The sequence below is a fragment of the Lutjanus erythropterus genome, chromosome 8 (assembly GCF_056507025.1).
Source record: "Lutjanus erythropterus isolate fLutEry1 chromosome 8, fLutEry1.hap2, whole genome shotgun sequence".
Lineage (NCBI taxonomy): Eukaryota > Metazoa > Chordata > Actinopteri > Lutjaniformes > Lutjanidae > Lutjanus > Lutjanus erythropterus.
In genome coordinates this window covers 8,056,059-8,075,696 of record NC_139324.1, presented here as the reverse complement: position 1 = coordinate 8,075,696, position 19,638 = coordinate 8,056,059, and the positions used below count along the sequence as shown (strand labels likewise).

Genomic DNA, 19,638 nt, shown 5'->3' with positions numbered 1-19,638 from the left:
GTTATATCTGGGCCTGTGCAACTATCATGTGGATTAATCCTATACAATTATAGATATAGTTTGTGTGAGTTGTTTTTTATTTTTTCATATTTTATTTCTATCTTTATTTCATCTGTATCTTATTTAGACTGTCACTGTTGAATTTCCCTGGTGTTCAGTCAATAAAGTTTACCTGATCTCGTATGTTTCTCTTGCATACCCTGCAGGCACAACCTCCTTTTTTCATTCACTCAGTCACCTTCTTGACAAGGTTGGCGTCGAGATATTTGCACATGTCCAAAATCCTGTTGATATCAAAATCTTTATTAATGTTTAAAAGTACCTGTATTTCTCCCTCCAGCTAGAAATGTGAGATTTTCTTTCATGCATCATCTTTACCCCAGACTTCCATACTGTTGGCTAGTTGGTTTGTTTACAGCGCGGGGCTTAATTCACAGGGCTTTCCAGCAAAGCCCTTCACTTACTACAACTTATTGAGGATGCTACTGCCAGGGTCCTGACAAAAACTAGGAATTATGACCACATGAAATGAGATCCTTACACTGGCTACAAGTCACTCAGAGAACAGACTTGAAAATCATGCTGCTCGTCTACAAATCTCTGTGTGGTTCTGGGCCCAAAAACATCTCTGATACTGCTGGTGCCATTTAAACCTCTAAGTGACTTTAGGTCGTGAGCTTACTGTCTGTCCCAACAGTCAGATAACCTCCCAGATGATATTAGACAAGCCACGACTCTGACCAAGTCAAAGTTAAAAACATTCCTGTTACACTGCCTTCTCTTCCTTATAATAGCTTAAAATTTATCTTCTTTAGGTTTTGAATAGCCTTCATTTTGATTGGTTTTTAAAATGTTTTTAATTTAATTTAATGTAATAGTGAATCTAAATATAGGAGTATATGCTGTGTTCTTTTATCATTTTTATTTTCACATGATTTGAACTGCACCAGTTTACTTTTAAATGTTTTATCTCTTTGCTTGCCTGTACTTTTGTATTTGTTTTGTATTTTATTACTCTGTAATTGCCCTGGTGTGTAAATGTACTATACAAATAAAGTTGCCTGGCCTCACTCAGAGCTGACTGTAAAAAAAGCAACCCCAACTGAGACGCATAGGACTTCTAAATCGTGCACAATACAAACGTCTTAGTCAGAAAATGCTACATTTGGAAGAAGGCCTAATATGGATAATCCAAACTGACTACGCTGTTTACATAGCATCAAATTCTGAATACTGACATATTCTGAATTATTGTGGAAAATTAGTTTGTGTGTAAGCAAAGTCACTGTCTCCTGCTCACTATAGGTCTTTATCACATCCACTGATAAAGCTTCTTACCATTCCTCAAGGAAACTAAAAAAGAAAGAAGGGACAGTACATCACTAACAAACACTCTATGCTCCAGACTTTGGTACCTGTTCTACTGAAGCTAATGTCCATCATGCCATTTGGAGACCAACAGCAAAGAAACAAATGCACACATTTGGAAAAATCAGTCAGTATGCTATTCTCTGAAGTCTATTCCTTGGTGTATTAGAGGCATTTCTTCATCAAAGGTCATGCAAAGTAGATATGTTGGTCTTCTGTGCTGCTTCATGCATCTCTCATAGGCTTCAATAGAACTGGCACCACAGTCTGGCATCACGCAAAGAATGTTCTAAAGTGATGTGACGACACTTCCTTCATTTTTAATTTCCTTGCCATTCTTGCAGTTGACCCTTCCTAAGCCCTGCCCCTTTGTGCTCTGTGCCGCCATAACAGTTGAGCAAGTTTGGTACCTGGGGGAACGTCAGTCAACCTTCTGCTTTCCTGTTTCCTGTACTTAGATATGCTGTGGTCTAGGTTCAGCAGTGTTGAAATAAAATTTTGAAGATAAGATTAAGATTAGAAAATTGCTGCTGGGGGATCAACATATAATCACATCTTAAGTTAGCTAATATTAGCAATGTCAGATAAAAACATCAAAATAAAAAATCAGCTAATGTTAGTTAACTATCTAGCCAGTGAAATGTCCAAGCTTGCTTAGAGCTCTCCCTGAGGAGTCAAAGCTCGTCTAGACTGGGAATCAAACTGGGGATCTCTCGTAACATACGCAGCTGCAGTATCCATGCAGCTAAAGGTCTAGACCCCATTCATGCATTAGCTAACTTAAGATGTGACTATACTTTACTTTTACTAAAATCTTTTCAACATAGACGAGCCTGGCACCTGGCATATCTACAGAAAGGAAACTGGGAAGGAGAAAGCTGATACCAAACTTGTTGACACAGAGCAAAAAGGGGCGGGACTTAAGCAGAGTCACCAGAGAGGTGAAGTCACACCTGTTAATTTAAAACACAATTTACAAGACAAGAAAGTTGTAATTTGTCATAGGTCTGACATAGTTTAGTTCAGTTCTTTGTGAAATCTCAACCACATCTCTTGTTTCATACAACATGTCATCAATACAAATCTTGCTGTCCCTTGTAACATTATCTTACCTCAAGTGTTTTATCCAGTGATTCCTGGTCTTTTTATGAGGCAGGGAGAGAAGTCTGTACGAAATCACACAGACTTCAGTGGCTAACGTTAGCTTTTGGAGGGAGAAAATCAGAACGTCGCTTTCCTGTCATGCAAAATTATCTTTTAAACTGACAAATATTATACATGTGATTCGTGGCACAATTCAAATGGAATAAAAAAAAAAAAAATTCTCTGTTGCTGTTGACAACTGTACATATTTCTTTCCAAAGTTCGGTTCCATGGTAGGGTGACCAGATGAGAAAGGGTGAAATTGGAGACTGGGAGTCGGGGCAGGTCATGTCAGAAGGATTAAAATAGAATAATTTGGATCAGAATATCTCCACTTATTCATATGTTGTTCATATTATCTATGATGGTTAATTTTCGGGGCAAACAGGACAGAATTCAGGATTTGGGACAACTGCCTGTGATTGGGAACTGTCCTGAATTTTTCAGAGCGTCTGGTCGCCCTGTCCCATGGTGATCCACTGGAAGGGGCGTGACTCCTCTTCTCTGATGTAGAAACATAGAAACAGATTTCTGCTCTTGACAAATGATCTAAAAATAGGTCTTGCCTCTGATTCGCATTTCCCGTCTCAATGTTTACTTTCTAATTTTGAACCAGTCCTTGTCTGTTCTTGAATAACATAAACATGAAGAGTACTTTTCCCTCACTGATGTTCTCTCATTCTTGCTGCTACTGCTGCTGTCTTTTTCCCCCCTCGAAACAATGACTGACTGCAGAAGCCCGCTCCATTGACGCAGGCATCTCTATTCAGACCGAAGTGGCCTGTGCCCCCATTACAGGTACCAGAGCAGGCCGGCTAGCCCGTATCATCAGGGTGATGTCATCTTAATGGGACAAGAGTCCTGCTGGCTATAACCTCCTCCCCTTTTTGGTGTGCTCTCATTGTGTTGATGTGAGTTCATGGTATTTCTGCCTGTGGATCAGTGGATGACTTGATGCTTTGTGAATGGTATTTGTGCAAGGTTTTAACGCAGTGTTGTCCTTCTTTCTGCTTCCTGTCCCTCTCTGCATCCTGAGTTTTGTATTTGGACTGTTGTGAAGTTTTAGAATATTTCTTATGTGGCACCTTACAATTAACCGACTCCTTATGCATCTAACACCCCCTCCCCTCATACTCCACTGCCTGTGGAATTTCTGTTCACTGCTTTTTTATCATCTGCATCACCAGGGATGAACGGGAAAAGCATCCTGTCTGCAATGGGCCGACACACACCGGAGCACTCCAGTGTGATGAGCACCGCAGGCTCAGGAGCCACCACCTCGCCTTGTTCATCTCGCTCCTCCTCGCAGCGCTCAGGGACTGGGGCCCATACACCTGGGGGGCCCCACCGATCACCCTGCACCCAGGTCAAGACCTCAGAGGGCAGCAGCAATGCCCTGACCCCCAACGCTGGTCCCGCCAGATCGCCAGTGTCCCCCAAACTTTCACCAGGTGAGGTTAGCTAGATTAAGAACCCACATATGAAAACCAAAAGTGGTTACAAACCCACATATGAATGTTAAAAATAGTTAAGAGCCCAGATATAAGACTTAAAAATGGTTACAAACCCAGATATCAACACTAAAAATGGTTAAGAACCCAGATATAAGTGCTAAAAACGGTTATGAATCTCAATACCAACACTAAAAATGGTTACAAACCCAGATATCACAACTAAAAATGGTTGTGAAATCATTTGTGAATGGTATGACAAATGGTTTTGGTGCAATAATCTTATCGAGTTCCTCAGTTTTTCAAAGAAGTTTTGCCAGATGATTTTTTTATCAGCATCATTTTTCTTCGTGTTTGTTGTTGTAATACTCATTTTGGCCACAGGAGGCTGAAGTGCACCACTTCCTCATTTCCCTGTACACTCTAAACACAAGCTACATATATTGTCTTTTAGCGAGTTATGGGACAGTTGTGCACTTCAGCCTCCTGTGGCCAAAATGAGTATTACAATAACAAACATTTCATTTGTTTTCACAGATGAAAAAAAAAATCCTTTTCCCCCAACCAGTCAGATTAGACAAAAAAATTAAGGAACCTAGAAATGTTATCTTGACTTTTTCACTCGTTCTTAAGTCATAAACACTGGAGAGAAAACAATTTCAAACATACTTTGAAAACTTTTTTTGTCACTTGCCTCTCTTCCATAGTTTTGGGTGGCTTTGCATAAAAATTGAATTTGAGTGTGTTGTAATTAGGGCTGCAACTAGTGATTATTTTCATTATAGATTACTCGTCTGATCCAAAAAGTCATAAAATTGTGAAAATGTTGATCAGTGTTTCCCAAAGTCCAAATGATGTCCTCAAATGTCTTGTTTTGTCCACAGGAGGAAAGGAGTAAAGAAACCAGAAAATATTCTCACGTTTAGAAAGATGAATTCAGATATTTTTATTTGATTTATTTAAAGACTCAAAATGATTTCTTATTATCAAAATAGTTTGTAATGTAGTTTAATAGTCAATTAATATTTGATTAAGACTAGAACAGCCAAGGCAAGTTTTTAAATTTATATGTGCTATAACTTTGCTGAATTAAAAAATCCAATGCTGCTGGTACCTGACTTTTTCTAAAAGTGCCTATACTTTAATTTAACATGTTATATATATATATATATATATATATATATATATATATATATATATATATATATATATATATATATATATATATATATATATAATACACAAAATGTAAACAAAATGTGAACATTTAGACCTATTTGAGCCCCAGGGGGTGACCACACAGAAATTGTCTCTGTTATACTGTTACTTTTTGCACAGTTGGAGATGCATCTTGGTTGCTTAGCAACTATCATTGTCTCTGTCAATAAAACTTCAATAGTGCTCTCAATTTCAATTTTTTTTAACATTAAAATACAAATAATTAATTAATTAGACTAAATTAAAAATAAAGTAGGGAAGACCAGGGACAGTTGTAACACTTTTTGTTTCAGCAACTTTAACTCACTTATTGTTTGTGTTACAGCTCTCAAATTTTGAAACAGTGTACACTTATTTATTACAAATAACAATGTTTACAACCTGTTTTTGGTTTTATTTTTGTACTCAATTCCAGTCTTTTCTGTGATTATTTTTTGATGTTCTAGGTGGAAATTTGCTATCATTAATGTTAAAATAACATGTTTATAATCGTATACAATAAATTTAACTGTTTCTCACTCTGAGTAATTCTAGATGAATCTAAAATTTGAATCAGATCACTGATGGTTATTATCCTACAGAAAAATACTGCTGTGAATATATGCAGTCATTATGCTTTACTGCACACGATGGCAGCATATTGATGACAGTATCAATACATTTTGCAAAAGGTAGATTTTGGTGTTATTTCATTTTTAAACAGATAAAGATAAACTGAATCATTTAATCTGGTATTTACATGAGAGATAATAGAGTTTGGAAGTCAAAAGTCAAAATGATGCTTATGGCCGTTGTGTTGGTTCTTTAATTCGGACACTTAATTGATGAATTATTGCAGCTTTAAATGTAATGTTGTACTTTAAACTTTAACATGACTCATTTCCATTTAGGTGCTGCTAATCCAGTTAAGGTATTGTGGATTGGTTATCCCTGTCACATGATGTCATATTGTTTTGGTCAGCCAGCAGCCTGTGGCATCTCCATCCTCTGTCTGTACTGTAAACAGTGTTTTGTCAACCTGTTCTCCACTGCTCTGTTTTGTCTCTGGCTCTTGTACTGGGATCCCAGTTCTCTAAAACTGTCAAACTAAGACTTAAATGTGTAATTTAGGCGCTGGTCACTCCATTAATATCAGCAGAGGAACCACAGTGCAGTGGAGAGAGTGATGGGTGCTGTGAGCAGCTTTGAACGCTTGTGTTGTACATCAACAGAGAGGAGCCACTCTGAGAAGCATTTGTCACTGCGGAGGAGCCCGTCGCCCCAGAAAAGCTCCCCCCTGCCGTCGCCCCAGGTGGTCTTTCTCAAGGACATCGTCTGCTACCTGTCCCTGCTCGAGAGGGGGACGCCGGAGGACAAGCTGGAGTGTGAGTGGCAGGGACGGGGGTGGGTGGGCGGAGGATCAGATGCTCTCAGAGGGATGTGGAGTGAGAGCAGCTGTCATATGTATCGTGTGTGTACAGTCTGTCAACAGGCTGACATCAAGAGTAATAAGACTGGACCAAGGGTTACTTTAAAAATGTGTTCAGATACAGTTACTAAGTTACCTGTTAAAAATGTAATTAATAATGTCATCCAAGTAACAGAATATTAAAAGTAATGTAACTTTGGATTGCCGCCATATAAAATATATTAAAATATTTTAGCCTAATATGGTGTTTGTAGGTTGTATCTAACAGTTATTTTCACCATTGTTTGATCAGTTGATTATTTTCTCAAGTAATCAATTAGTTGTAGTCAGAACATGGTGAAAAACATCCTCAAATGTCTTGTATTATCCACAACTCAAAGATATTCAGTTTACAAACCAGAAAATATTCACATTTAAGAAGCTGAAATCAGAGACATTTTTTAAATTAAAAATGATTCATTGATTAATTAATCCTGTCACGATCTTGTCACATGTCACGTCTGTGTGCTCCACGTGTCTGGACCTATTCCTCAAGACTTTCTTGTAACAATTATTTTACATTATCGATTAGTCTGTCCACTACTCTCTCCATTTTTCAATCAGTTGTTTGATCCATAAAATGTCAGAAAAACAGGGGAAGATGTTGGTCAAAGTCCAAGATGACGTCCTCAAATGTCTTGTTTTATCCACAACTCAAATATATTCCATTTACTGTCAGAGAAGAGCCAAGAAAACAGAAAATATTCACATTGAAGAAGCTGAAATCAGGGAATTAAAAAAATGACTCAAAAACAATGAATGAATTATCAAAAGAGATGCATATTAATTTAATAGCTGATTTTTTTGCAGCTTGAAGTGCTTTATTAAGTGTTTGTCCAGCTGTTCCTTCCTTTGTTGTGCACAATTGATTGATTGATTGATTGATTTTTTCACTCGAGGTCATACTAATGAATTGTCAGCTGTGAATGTACTCTGTGTGATGGATTAGTTATTTTCTTGTATCCATGTTACGTAATCTCATTACATGTAATCCATTACTTCCCAAACCTGGCCCGGCTGCCACCTCAGGGCCTTAGATTCGGTGGTCACACCTCCCTCTCAGGGCAGGTCAGTGACGTGCGTAGGCCCTGCTGTGCTCAGTTGACTTCCTTAGAGTCTAATGCTGTATTGGCACTCACTGACAAGGCTAATCTCTGCTAAATGGTCCCCGTGCCCCAGTACAGAAGTAGCACGCTCCACTTCTTTAACCCCGTGGCCATCTGGAGACCGTCCAGGAACCAATGTCACGGCTTCAGAGAGCTACTAATTATCTGACGCTATCTGAGTCATCATGGGATCTCTGCTCTCTCGTTTCCCTCTAGTCATGTTCCGGCTGTACGACACAGACGGCAACGGGGTCCTGGACAGCTCGGTGAGTTTTTACTTCTCTACCTCCCTCCCTGTCCCTCCCCGGCCCCGTCTTCATGTGTCTCTCCCTGCGTTTTGTCTCCTTTTCTGCTCTTTGCACACAGCAGCTCTAATAATAGGAACCTGAACACTCAGTGACTGAGATGTGTTTACATGAGGTCATTTGTAATGTTTCTGCACAGTGTGATATTAACCATGTGCTGCCATGATCACATAAACACACCATCTCTTCTGTGAATATGTTTTACATGCAGGGAAATATATCACTTATTCCTGAGAATTGAGACAAAAGCTTATTGTGGGGGTTTTGATTTTTACTCTTCAATTATTCTGTGAAAATATACTTTTAAAAGATCAGTCTCTTGGCTGTTAAACCTTTTAATGGGCCAACCTCTCAGTGATTTAATTTTTTATTAAATGTAGATGTCTTACAGAGATTTTTTTAAGTGTCTCAGAGTTTTCATAAAGCTAATCAAAATACACATTTTTAAAACATAATTGTTATTTAGCTTTGATTTAGACGGGCTATGGAATATTAATACTATTATTGAATGAATTTGTCTAAAAACAGAAAGTTCACCAGTGCTTGAGCAGTATTCCTGACTTTTTTAAACCAGGAAGTGAGACAGGGGCCCTTAGGGTGTAGCTAAAACTTCTTATGCCTGATTAAATCATGTTTTTGTAAAAATCTTACAGAGTTGAGGGAAATCTGGGACATATAAAAATATCAGTTTTAGATTAAAGATGCACATTTGTGTACCTCTGTTATCAGTCAGTAGTGTTTAGATGGTTTAGATTTTGAAGGATTTTAACACATTTTAAATTGTCTAAAGTTGTGATGTTTTCTCACACAGAACAATTTAAGAAATTAAAGCAAACCAAAACATTTTATAAATTACATATATTATTATATTATATTATATTATATTATATATATAAATCATTAAAGAATAAATTTTCATTAAAAAAATGGAATGAGGGTATTTGTATTAATATTTTTTATTTATTTATTCATTCATTTTGGTAGGACATGGTTTGTCCATATTCTCAAGAGTAGGTGATATAGTGCACATATAGATTTTGGCACATTATCCACATCACAAGCAGGCAGCGGTGATAGAAGGTAGAAGGTGACTGTTTTGTCTTGTGTCTGGGTCTTTCTTTATGTAGGAGCTGGATCGTATCATCAATCAGATGGTACATGTGGCCGAGTATCTGGAGTGGGATTCAACAGAATTGCGACCGGTGAGCAAACTCTCTGCTGAACAGGAAGAGAAGTGTAAACAGGTCCTTCTGTGAAGCTTCTGTCATTATTTATTCACCCTCAAAGCAGCAGCTGGTGCATTTTTCTCCAGGAGGAGTTATACTGAACGTCAAACAAACATGGAGCTTCTAAGATTTCACACCGGTTTATTTAAAGAAATGAAAAGGCTTTTATTTGTATTCGCTGAGCTGAATCACCTTTTGATATAAGAAAACATGCTTAGTTAAAGTAAGTTAAGATAATTTGATTAGTGCTGATTCCTTGTAATAATTATCTTTTATAATACAATTTGTCTGTACTAGGACCATGATGCAATGCTGTAGGTTAAACTAGCCAACAGTGTATAAAGTAGTCAAAATGAGCCCATTCATAAACATCTTCATTAATAAAATATAACATGTTCATTAATGCAGCAGTAATATTAATCTAAAAATAGATACAGTAGTGAAATAAACTGACAGGGATGTGTAAAATGCAAATAAAAATAGAATGTAATGATTTTCAAATCCTTCTTAAGCTACATTCAACTGAATACAGTACAAAGAGAAGATATCTGATGTTCAAACTGAAAATACTCTGAGTATTCTGAATCTGATGCCTGCAACATATCAAAAAAAAAAAAAAGTTGTGACAGGATCATGTGATACATCAGCTTTTCTTTTACTAACATTCAGTCAGTGTTTGTGAACTGAGGACACTAATTGTTGAAGTTCTGAAGTGAAATTCTTTCTCATTCTTTCTTGATATAAAACTTCAGGTTCTCAACAGTCCGAGGTCTCTGTTGTTTTAATTTGTGCTTCGTAAAGCACCACACATTTTCAATGGGCGACAGGTCTGGACTGCAGGCAGGTCAGTCTAGTACCTGAACTCTTCTACTATGAAGACACACTGTTGGAACACGTCCACAATGTGTCTTGGCATCATCTCGCTGAAATAAACAGAGACGTTTCTATAAAAGATGTACCCTGGATGGCAGCATATGTCCCTCCAAAATCTGTATGTACTTTTCAGCATTAATGGGACCTTCACAGATGTGACAGTTACCCATGATGCCATGGGCACTGACACACCCCCATATCATCACAGCTGCTGTCTTTTGAAGTTAGTGCTGGTAACAGTCTGGATGGTCCTTTTCCTCTTTAGCCCAGAGGACATGACGTCTGACTCCACTTTGCGTCAGTCCATCTCAGATGAGCTCAGGTCCAGAGAAGTCTGCAGTGTTTCTGGATGTTGTTGATATATGTCTTTCTCTTTGCGTGGTAGAGTCTGAACTTTCATTTGTAGATGCAGAGACAAACTGTTTACTGACAACGTTTTTCCAAAGTGTTCCTGAGCCCATGTTGTATCCTTTATACAATGATGTGGGTTTTTAATGCAGTTTTTAATGCAGTGCTGCCTGAGGGGTCAAAGGTCACAGATATTCAGTGTTGGTTTTCAGCCTTGCTTAGAAAGATTTCTATGGACTTTCTGAATCTTTAAATGATATTAATACTTGCAAATCCTAAATTCTTTGCAGTTTTGTGTTTAGAAATTTATTCTTAAACTGTTGGACTATTTTCCCATCATTGCATTCTGTTTTTATTTACATTTTGCCCAGTGTCCAAACTATTTTGGAATTCGGATTGTACTTAATCTAAGTACATTTTATCGATAATACTTACACACCTCTACTTTGAATGCAGGGCCTGTACTTATAGTGGAGTATTTTCACATTGTGATATGAAGTAAAGAATCTGAATAGCTCTTCCACTGCTGTGTCTGACTTTGGTTTTAATAGTTATGCTGTATTTCTGTGTTGACTCAGATACTGAAGGAGATGATGGAGGAGATCGACTTTGACAGAGATGGGACAGTCACACTGGAGGAGTGGATCAGAGGAGGCCTCACCACCATCCCTTTACTGGTCCTGCTGGGCATGGATACGGTACATATGAGTCTTTGTGCTTTCTGTGTGTGTGTGTATGTAAAACTGTGTGGTATGTCTTCATACAATGGTGTAACTTTTTGTTTCTCTATAGACCCTTTTCTTTATTTATGACTTGTTTTGTGGGCGGAGCATGTCAGCTAACACTTTGGTGGCTTGTTTCTTAATAATGGCTGAAGAACATACAAGTTTCTCTGAATATAAACAGCCACTCATTCTCCAGGACCACAAGTGTCACCATTATAACCAATGAGAGCAGACCGGCTGACTTGTAGACGCCCACTCAATGAATGGAACATGTCTGGATCAGTGGTTGGGTTGAGTCCATCGCTGGTTATTTTTCTGGGAGAACACTGTTTTCACATCTATTTGCTAATGGTGAATTAAGGATTTATTTCCACCTGAGTTGGTAATTGTTTTTATTTTATTTTGGAGTGTGTTTTACGGAGTTAACAAGGCAATTAAAGCTCATGTCAGTTTGGTAAAAGAGAGAAACTTAAATTCAGAATTTAATCAGTTGTCTTTTTCTGTTTAATAATGGAAAAGGGGTGTTAGAATATTTATCTTCTTCACATTTTGACTAACACTGGAGGCTGGTATGTGATTAAACCTCAATTTTGAGACATTACTGCCTCAGTTCTGGCACCAACAACACAGAAGATGACATTTTCTCTCAACTGTGTGGCCACTTGCCTCCAGTTTTTCCTCTGTTATGCCTCCAGCTAACACTGTGACATAATGATGACGTTGGCCCAAAAAAGGTCTATGTTTTCCTTTTTTCTTTACATCCTGAGTTCAAAGCGCTCCTTGGCTGTTGTGAGATCAGTTCAGCTCAGTCACTGTCTGAAATGTTGCTTATTTCCTCCTGTACTGACAATCTAACACATAAATCACACTCTTCTCATAGCAGAAATCCTAACATGTTACTGAAAATGTTACTGAAACTTGTGATTACTGGACGACCTGTTTGACCACTGAGCCACAGCCCCAAATATAGTTTCACCTGTTCAATGCACAGTTTTCATGAACTCTGTCACTGAATATTTAACCCAATTTTACAAAAATTCAACAATTAATGATCTCTGGTAAGCAAATTAAAGATATGTTTTTTGCTTAAGTGAAGTAACTATCACAATAACTATAAATATATCATTTTAAAACTTGCTCTAACTCTAGCCCCGTGTTCATTTGAGTCGTTTGTCCACTCCATCTCCTGTTTATTCTGACTTTGTCGCTCCTTATAATGCTCCTGTCATCATTATTATAGCCACTAGAGGTCACTGCCCAACAAACATAAATATGCGTCATAATAAGCTGCTTGCACAGGCAACCTATGGGCCTTTTCCACCGGCACTTTTGGCCGTGCTGAGCCAAACCGTACCACGCCGAATTGCATTGCCATTATCATTTTCCGCGCACCGACCAAGCCGTTTCCGAGATGGACCTACTTTCTCCACCTCAAACAAGCACGTGTTGTGATACTCAGCTAATGTGTGTGCAGGACAGAAAGAGGTTTCTTAAAGTCTTTTTATGTTCTGCTCTCAGTACTTTTGTAGCTTCTAAAAGAAACTTTATGTTTTGAAATGTAGTTTACATATTTGCTTTCAGCTCTGTTGGAATCATGTTAAATAACTGCTGATCAAACCCCTGAATGAAAACAGTTTCTGTTTGTGCTGCTACATAATAAAAGCATTAAAATAACGAAACAACACAGGACTTTTATTGTGAAGAATTTAAGGAAACAGTGTGTTTATCCCAGAGGCCTGTATGAATGGTTTATCAACCGCTTTACAGCCACTCAACTCGAGCCTCTCCTGATCTCGTCTTTAGGTAAACGACAATCCTTCAAGCGGGTAGCCCTGTTGTCATGGAAATGTAAACCCCTGCTGTGCTGGGCTGATGTGCCGAGACAAAACGAGTCGAGCCAGGCCATCTCTGTGTATGCAAAAGGACCACTAGATGCTTGTTTTTCTGGTGAAGATAGGTGTTAAAATCAGTCTTTCCAACTTCAGAGCTAAGGCCCATCAGAAGAGGGTCAAATGAAGCCCATCTGAGTGTTGATACAGTCCTGAAAGGTGACATGGTCATTTCCCATTAAGGGCTTTTACAGATTAAAAGACAGCAGTGAAGAAGACAGAAGACCACCACCCAACCCTATCATGTTAGATCCAGTGATGTGGAAAATGTGGAAACACATTGCTAGTTTGTGTCATCCAGTGTCAGTAACAACAGTAATCCTGAGGGCTGTGCTACAAAGGAAACTCAACACAATCAGACTTTCTTAGCTGCCTTGACAAAACCCTAAAATCCCAGTCAGAGATAACCGCTGTCACAATGTCAAAATGATCAAGTCGTTATAATGGAGAGCTGTGGAAAATACAAAACATATATTGTGGCAAAACCAGCAATGTTGCTGCAAATAATGCAAGAGAGGATTGCTGCCAGAAAATTAATAATTGACTGAAGGCGATCTTAACACTGCTGTTTATTTCTAACTGACAGCTGCACATGAAACAATTCAACTTGATAAAGTAGATTTAAACATTATGCTGTTCATGAAGGATATGTTTAAATCACTTTAGTTTTTGGCCAAATCAGAGAAAATGAATGTTACTGATTTAATATTATCTGTGATAAATTCTCTAATCTCTCCCTCCATGAAGCTGGAGTCACAACAATTCATGCAAAGTCAACCAATCACTGTGAATTCTGTGATCTTGCAATTTTGTCCAAATTGCGCAGCTTTTCCGCAAATCTGACCAATCATCGTTGCTTCCATTCCGTCACGCTCCACCAATCACAGCAGTCCCCAGCACTAACGTCATACATCTGAATGAACAGACTCAGTGCTTTGTTTTATTATTCACTACTTTTTTGCATTTGTATATATATTATTAATTTTGTCACAGGTACTGAAAAGAACACATTTGTCATTGTTATTGACCCTCTGTGCACTTTAATTTTATAATTTTGTACAGTGTTGATTGAGTTTGAGCTCCAAAATGATTCTTCTTCTTTGTGTAATTACCCCCTGGTGCAGATTTCTATGATTTTTGTAATGCTGACCCCTTTTGGTGAGGTTAGTTAGAACACTCATAGCAGAGTGTGGGTTTGTTCTCCTGAATGACCATGAATCCATGACCTGAAGCAAATGGGAAAATGCATTTGTGTAGTGATATCATTAATGCACAGCTCAGCAGCTTTGTGTTTATCACATATATTACATCTTCTCTTGTCTGGAAAATAATTTTCTCAAGAGTGGTGCTTTTACAGTCGATTTAATCCAAAACTCCTCCTTTGTGACATTGAAAACTTTGACTTTAGAGCCAACATACCTCGGTAACACATTAATGTCTCTTGGCAGTACAGCCCTCTGGATCGAATGGGCTGTCCCACCACAGGGACTTTCAATGCTTCATCTGTTCTTTGTTGTCTCCTAGAATGTACAGGAAGATGGGCAGCATGTTTGGCGTCTGAAGCACTTCAACAAACCAGCCTACTGTAACTACTGCCAGACCATGCTGCTCGGAGTTCGCAAGCAGGGCCTCTGCTGCTCCAGTGAGTCTCTATGTATCACCCACGTCTCTGTCTCCTCTGACTCCCTGTCCTCTCCGTCTCTGTCATTATCTCCCTGTCTGCTCCTTCATCTTTTACTCCCTGCATCTGACTGAAATTGAAGTGGTTTGTTCCTCACACTCATCCTAAAAATAACATTAACAATGTTATCACATGTCATTTCATTATTGATTAAGTTCTGCCAGGGAGCACTTGGCACGTGGCAAGAGACAGCAAAAGTACAAAGGTTCTGTACTCAAGTAGAAGTATGGATACTTGTGTATAAAAAGACTCTAGTAAAGGTAGAAGTACTGATTCAACTTCCTTACTGCAGTAAAAGTGAAAAAGTCCAGGCTGTGAAATGTCCTCAAAGTATAAAAGTTGTCCTCTTAAGGACATTTCTACTGACCCAACCCTACCTCACTTATATTTCTGCCTGTCTGCTTCATTTTTTTCATTTTATTAGTTTTTCATCTTGTTACATCTTATATTTTGTCTTTGTACACATTTTTTCTTTGGGTCTTTAATGTCTTGTTTCCTCTTTTATGTTGTTTTTTGTTTTGTCTTTTTCATCTTTTTAGTTTTCCATCTTGTAACATCTTCTACATTGTCTTTTGTCTTGTTGCATCTTTTGTCTTGTTATGTCTAGTCAAGTCTATTGTGTTGTTTTTTGTCTTATGATTTTTTCATCTTGTTACGTCTTTTTTGTTGTAGGTCTTTTATGTATTGTTAGATCTCATATTGTTTTTTGTCTTGTTATGTCTTCCATGTCGTTTTTGTTGCGTCATTTATGTTATCTTACATTTTGTTAGTTTTTCATGTTATAGTCTTTTATGTCGTTTTTCGTCTCGTTACATCCTTTTTGTCTTGTTGAGTCTTTTATGTATAGTTGTGTCTATTATGTTGTTTTTTTATCTTGTGTCACTTTCATCTTGTTGGTTCTTGTTGGCCTGTTACGTTGTTTTTGTCTTACATTTTTTCATCTTAGTGTGTTGCTTTTTTGTCTTGTTATGCCTTCTTACATCTGTTATTTTTTGTCTTTGTCTTTTTCATGTTGTTAGTTTTACATCTTATTATGTATTCTGTCATTTTTCATCTTGACATGTCTTCTGTGTTACTTTTTGACTCATGTGCCATGTTGTGTCTTTTACATTATTTTCCAGCTTGTTAGTTTTTCATGGTATTTTTATGTCTTTTTCCATCTTATTTTACTTTTTTGTCTTGTTACTTTTTTTTTTTGTCCGATTACATGTTTTACGTTGGTTTTTGTCTTGTTACGTCTTTTATGTTGTTTTTCGTCTTGTCGTGTCTTTCTTGTCTTGTCTTTGTAATGTCCTTGTCATGTTGTTATGCTTGACATACACTGATGGATACACCAGTGAAATGTCTTCTCTATGTTTTAATGGCTTGATGTTGGAAGGTGATGCACCATGATGGAAAATAATCAATATTTCCCCTTTAAAATTAATCTAACAAGCCTGTCTTTAAAATGTAAGGAGTAGAAAGTACAGATATTTGTGTTCAGGTGTAGGGAGTAAAAATATAAAGTTAGAAAAATAAACACTCAAATAAAATACAAATAACTGAAAAATGTACTGAAGTACAGTAACAAATATTTGTACTTTGCTACCTCCCACCTCTGGTTGAAAGCAAGAACTCATTTATTATCTGAAATGATCTTTAACCTTTTATTAAATTCCATGCTAACCATGTCTTTAGTTGCAGTCATTAAGCTGAAACAGGACCAACATGTGTAATAAGGTTAAGTTATCACTGAGGCAAACTGTGGTCCCGTGAGAACTTTACTGACTCTTGTGTCTGGTTGTATTTCCTCAGTATGCAAGTACACAGTGCACGAACGGTGTGTGTCCAAAGACATCGCTGCCTGCATCAGCACCTACGCCAAGTCACGTAGACACACCAACGTAAGTACACACACGCACAACACATGAAAGGCTTCATTCTGCACATGAAATGGCGTGCTGATTACACGAACTGATGCTGTGGGGTAATGAGATGGGAACACTGACCCGTCTGTTTAGTACATTCCCACCGGCTCATGGTCCTGTGGAACAGACCGGAGAGGATCATGGGATGGTCTGTGAGGTTGTGCATAGCGTCTTATCTAGATAATATTTTCTGTATTTTCACATTGATGCGATAAGTGTCAGGTCACATGCTGATTATGGTCTGTAGAGCTTTGTATTTTTCATTCGCTTGTGGGTTAAACACAAAAAACTTAAAAAAACTCCCTCACTTCAACTTGCTTTAGTTTTGTTTGTTTTTACGACTTTGTCTACTAACTGATGAGAGATTGAATTTATTTCTAGGATCAATAATGGGATGACAGTTTTTGAAAGTGGTCCAGTATTGAGTGAGATTTCTGTAGTTGTCAGCTGGGAAACAACTGCAAACCGGCAAAATACATGTCCACTAAAAGTAGCTTGATTTTGCCACTGACAGACTCTGTGTCAGACAACATCATGGACAGGATCCGTACAGAGACGGACCTTTTTGTTTCAAAGGAAGATCCTTCTTGTTTAACCAGAAACAGCTGTTATATTTTACTCACCGCAGAGACTTCAGCTTCAGCTCCCCATTGGAAAATGCTGTCTAACATCAAAGTAAAGCAGTGAAAATGGTCTAAATATAGCATACACTTAAACCCATATTGATTTTTTTAGGGGGTCCTTACTTAGCGTCCATGGTGGGACTCCTGGAGCAGCTGTCAATCAAATGTGATCTGACATGCCCACACACTGATCAGTGGTCTAAACAGCAAAATGATCTGTTTCTGCACCAGGTTTTCTAATGATTATGATCATTTATTTTCACTCAGATCTTTGTGGATGCTGCATCATATATGCATTTTTACTTTTTCAAGCCAAGTTTTCCAGGTGTTTGAAGTCCATGTTGTGTAGAAAGATGATTCAGCATATTCCTGGTGTTTCCACCCTGACATTAAATGATCATTTTACAGACATTTCAGCCTGCGCTGTTGTCATCTTTCTTTGAGAAATGAAGCCACGCTCTGGATTTCTTCCTCCCTCTTGTTGAGAGTTTCCAGCAGTGTAGACACATAAGTTTGACGTTATTGTTTTGCAAAGCGCAACTGTCAGAAAAACATGTTCCCCTCCAGGCGTACGCCTGGTGGAGATGATAACTCATGTATTATTTCTCTCTGGATAAACAGTGTCTGCGGTTTTAATCATCATAGTTGAGTCTGTTTCAGCAGTGTTTCATTTGAGACAAAAAACAATATTGTGCTTTATTGATTGTTATGTTTTCAACAGTGTGTGAAAGTTTTGTGGATAACTGCTTTACACATTAGGTTAAGTTATGTTTACATCCTGATTTGATGACAGATTCAGATGTAAGTATTAAATGCTACCTAACATGAAGTACAGATTGTTTTTGTTCTCTCTCCAGGCTATGCAGCATGTATGGATGGAGGGTAACTCTCCTACCAAGTGCGACCGCTGTCACAGAAGCATCAAGTGTTACCAGGGCCTGACGGGCCTGCACTGCGTCTGGTGTCAGATCACTGTGAGTCTCTGCCTTATGTAGAAATACAACAGTCTTACCTTCATTTTGATCTGCAGTTGCCAGATTCCACGCTCTGTATTAACCAATAGAAAAGCTCTGTGGGTATCAGTACATTCATTCTGTTCTTTTACCATGATATTATGTATTTGAAGTGTTCATAAAGGTCTCTTATAGACACTCATGCATTGACTACGTTTACATACACGTTCATATTCAGCTATTATTCCAAATATGACAATATTGTGAATTTGATGTGGGTGATGTTTGATGTTCATTATTAGGCAACAGTTTGCAAGGCAGGGGCAGAGATGCTGCACAAAAGAAAAACCCACATATCTGGTGGGAAGGAGAAATACAGCTACTTTAAAATATAAAAGACATAGATATCAGCAAGTTTGTGGGTATTTGTCATATATACACATCATTACATTGATCGACATGCGCGGCTGCACATAAATGAAAATATTGTAATATTAATTTCATCAGCCTCATATACAGCTTCAGAGGAATATTGTCTTTTTCAGAATAAGGGCAACAATATATTTGTGCATATAATTGCCAGTGCATTAGTTACACCTGGCTAAAACTAATGCAGTCTAATACAACATCAATGACTGTGTTTACATGTTCAAAATATTTCAGTTTTGGCCCTGATTCTGAAAAAAGACAATATTCCAACTAAACTGTTTCCATGTCTAATGAAAATGAATATTCCTTGAATGTTCCTGTTTACATGCAACTGTGCGTATTCTGATTATAGACACTTCTTTGCATCTAAATAGCATTTAGTCCACCAGTGGCAAACTTGTTTGACTGCATAAATGCAGCCCTCCACTTTCATTTGCTCAACCACCTTCTTGAAAAGGTTTAAAATAATAATGAATAATCCTACGATCCCAGTAAACCTTGATTTTTTTTTGTTTGTTTGTTTTCCCTGCCATGGTTTACTTGATAGGAATCAGCCCTATCAAGAAGAATATTTATGAAAAATCTTTCATACCAAATGCAATAACTTTGCTAAACTAATAAACATGATATGCATGTTCTGTTATTGGTGTGTGTATTGTAATTTAATGTATTTTTTAAATCAACCTGTGAAGCCAAAGGCAAATTTCCATGTTTGTTGACAATAAAGATTAGAATTATTATTATTTTGTCCCCAGACATGAGGCCAATCCCCACAGAGTCTTTAACAATTTTATTAGAAGGATAAACATCTTGAAAAGACGCATGAAGGGGGTCCTTAACACAAATGTACAAAAAAAAAATACACTCACACATACACAGACAAAGGCTTAACCATCCACACTGTCTGACACCCCTAAATATGCCAAAATACAAACAGAAAATGTCC

At 37.8% G+C, this 19,638-nt stretch overlaps 1 protein-coding gene across 1 annotated transcript in view; it reads left to right on the top strand.

The window, feature by feature from the left end:
- Window positions 1-19,638, top strand: part of dgkg (diacylglycerol kinase, gamma) — a 177,660-nt gene that overhangs the window by 64,963 nt on the left and 93,059 nt on the right. Inside the window, exons 5-12 of the mRNA XM_084724388.1 lie at window positions 3,699-3,962; window positions 6,392-6,544; window positions 7,950-7,999; window positions 9,166-9,240; window positions 11,064-11,183; window positions 14,624-14,741; window positions 16,575-16,663; window positions 18,168-18,284. Of these exons, the coding sequence (XP_084580514.1) occupies window positions 3,699-3,962; window positions 6,392-6,544; window positions 7,950-7,999; window positions 9,166-9,240; window positions 11,064-11,183; window positions 14,624-14,741; window positions 16,575-16,663; window positions 18,168-18,284 (986 nt within the window). The remainder of the gene's footprint in view (window positions 1-3,698; window positions 3,963-6,391; window positions 6,545-7,949; window positions 8,000-9,165; window positions 9,241-11,063; window positions 11,184-14,623; window positions 14,742-16,574; window positions 16,664-18,167; window positions 18,285-19,638) is intronic.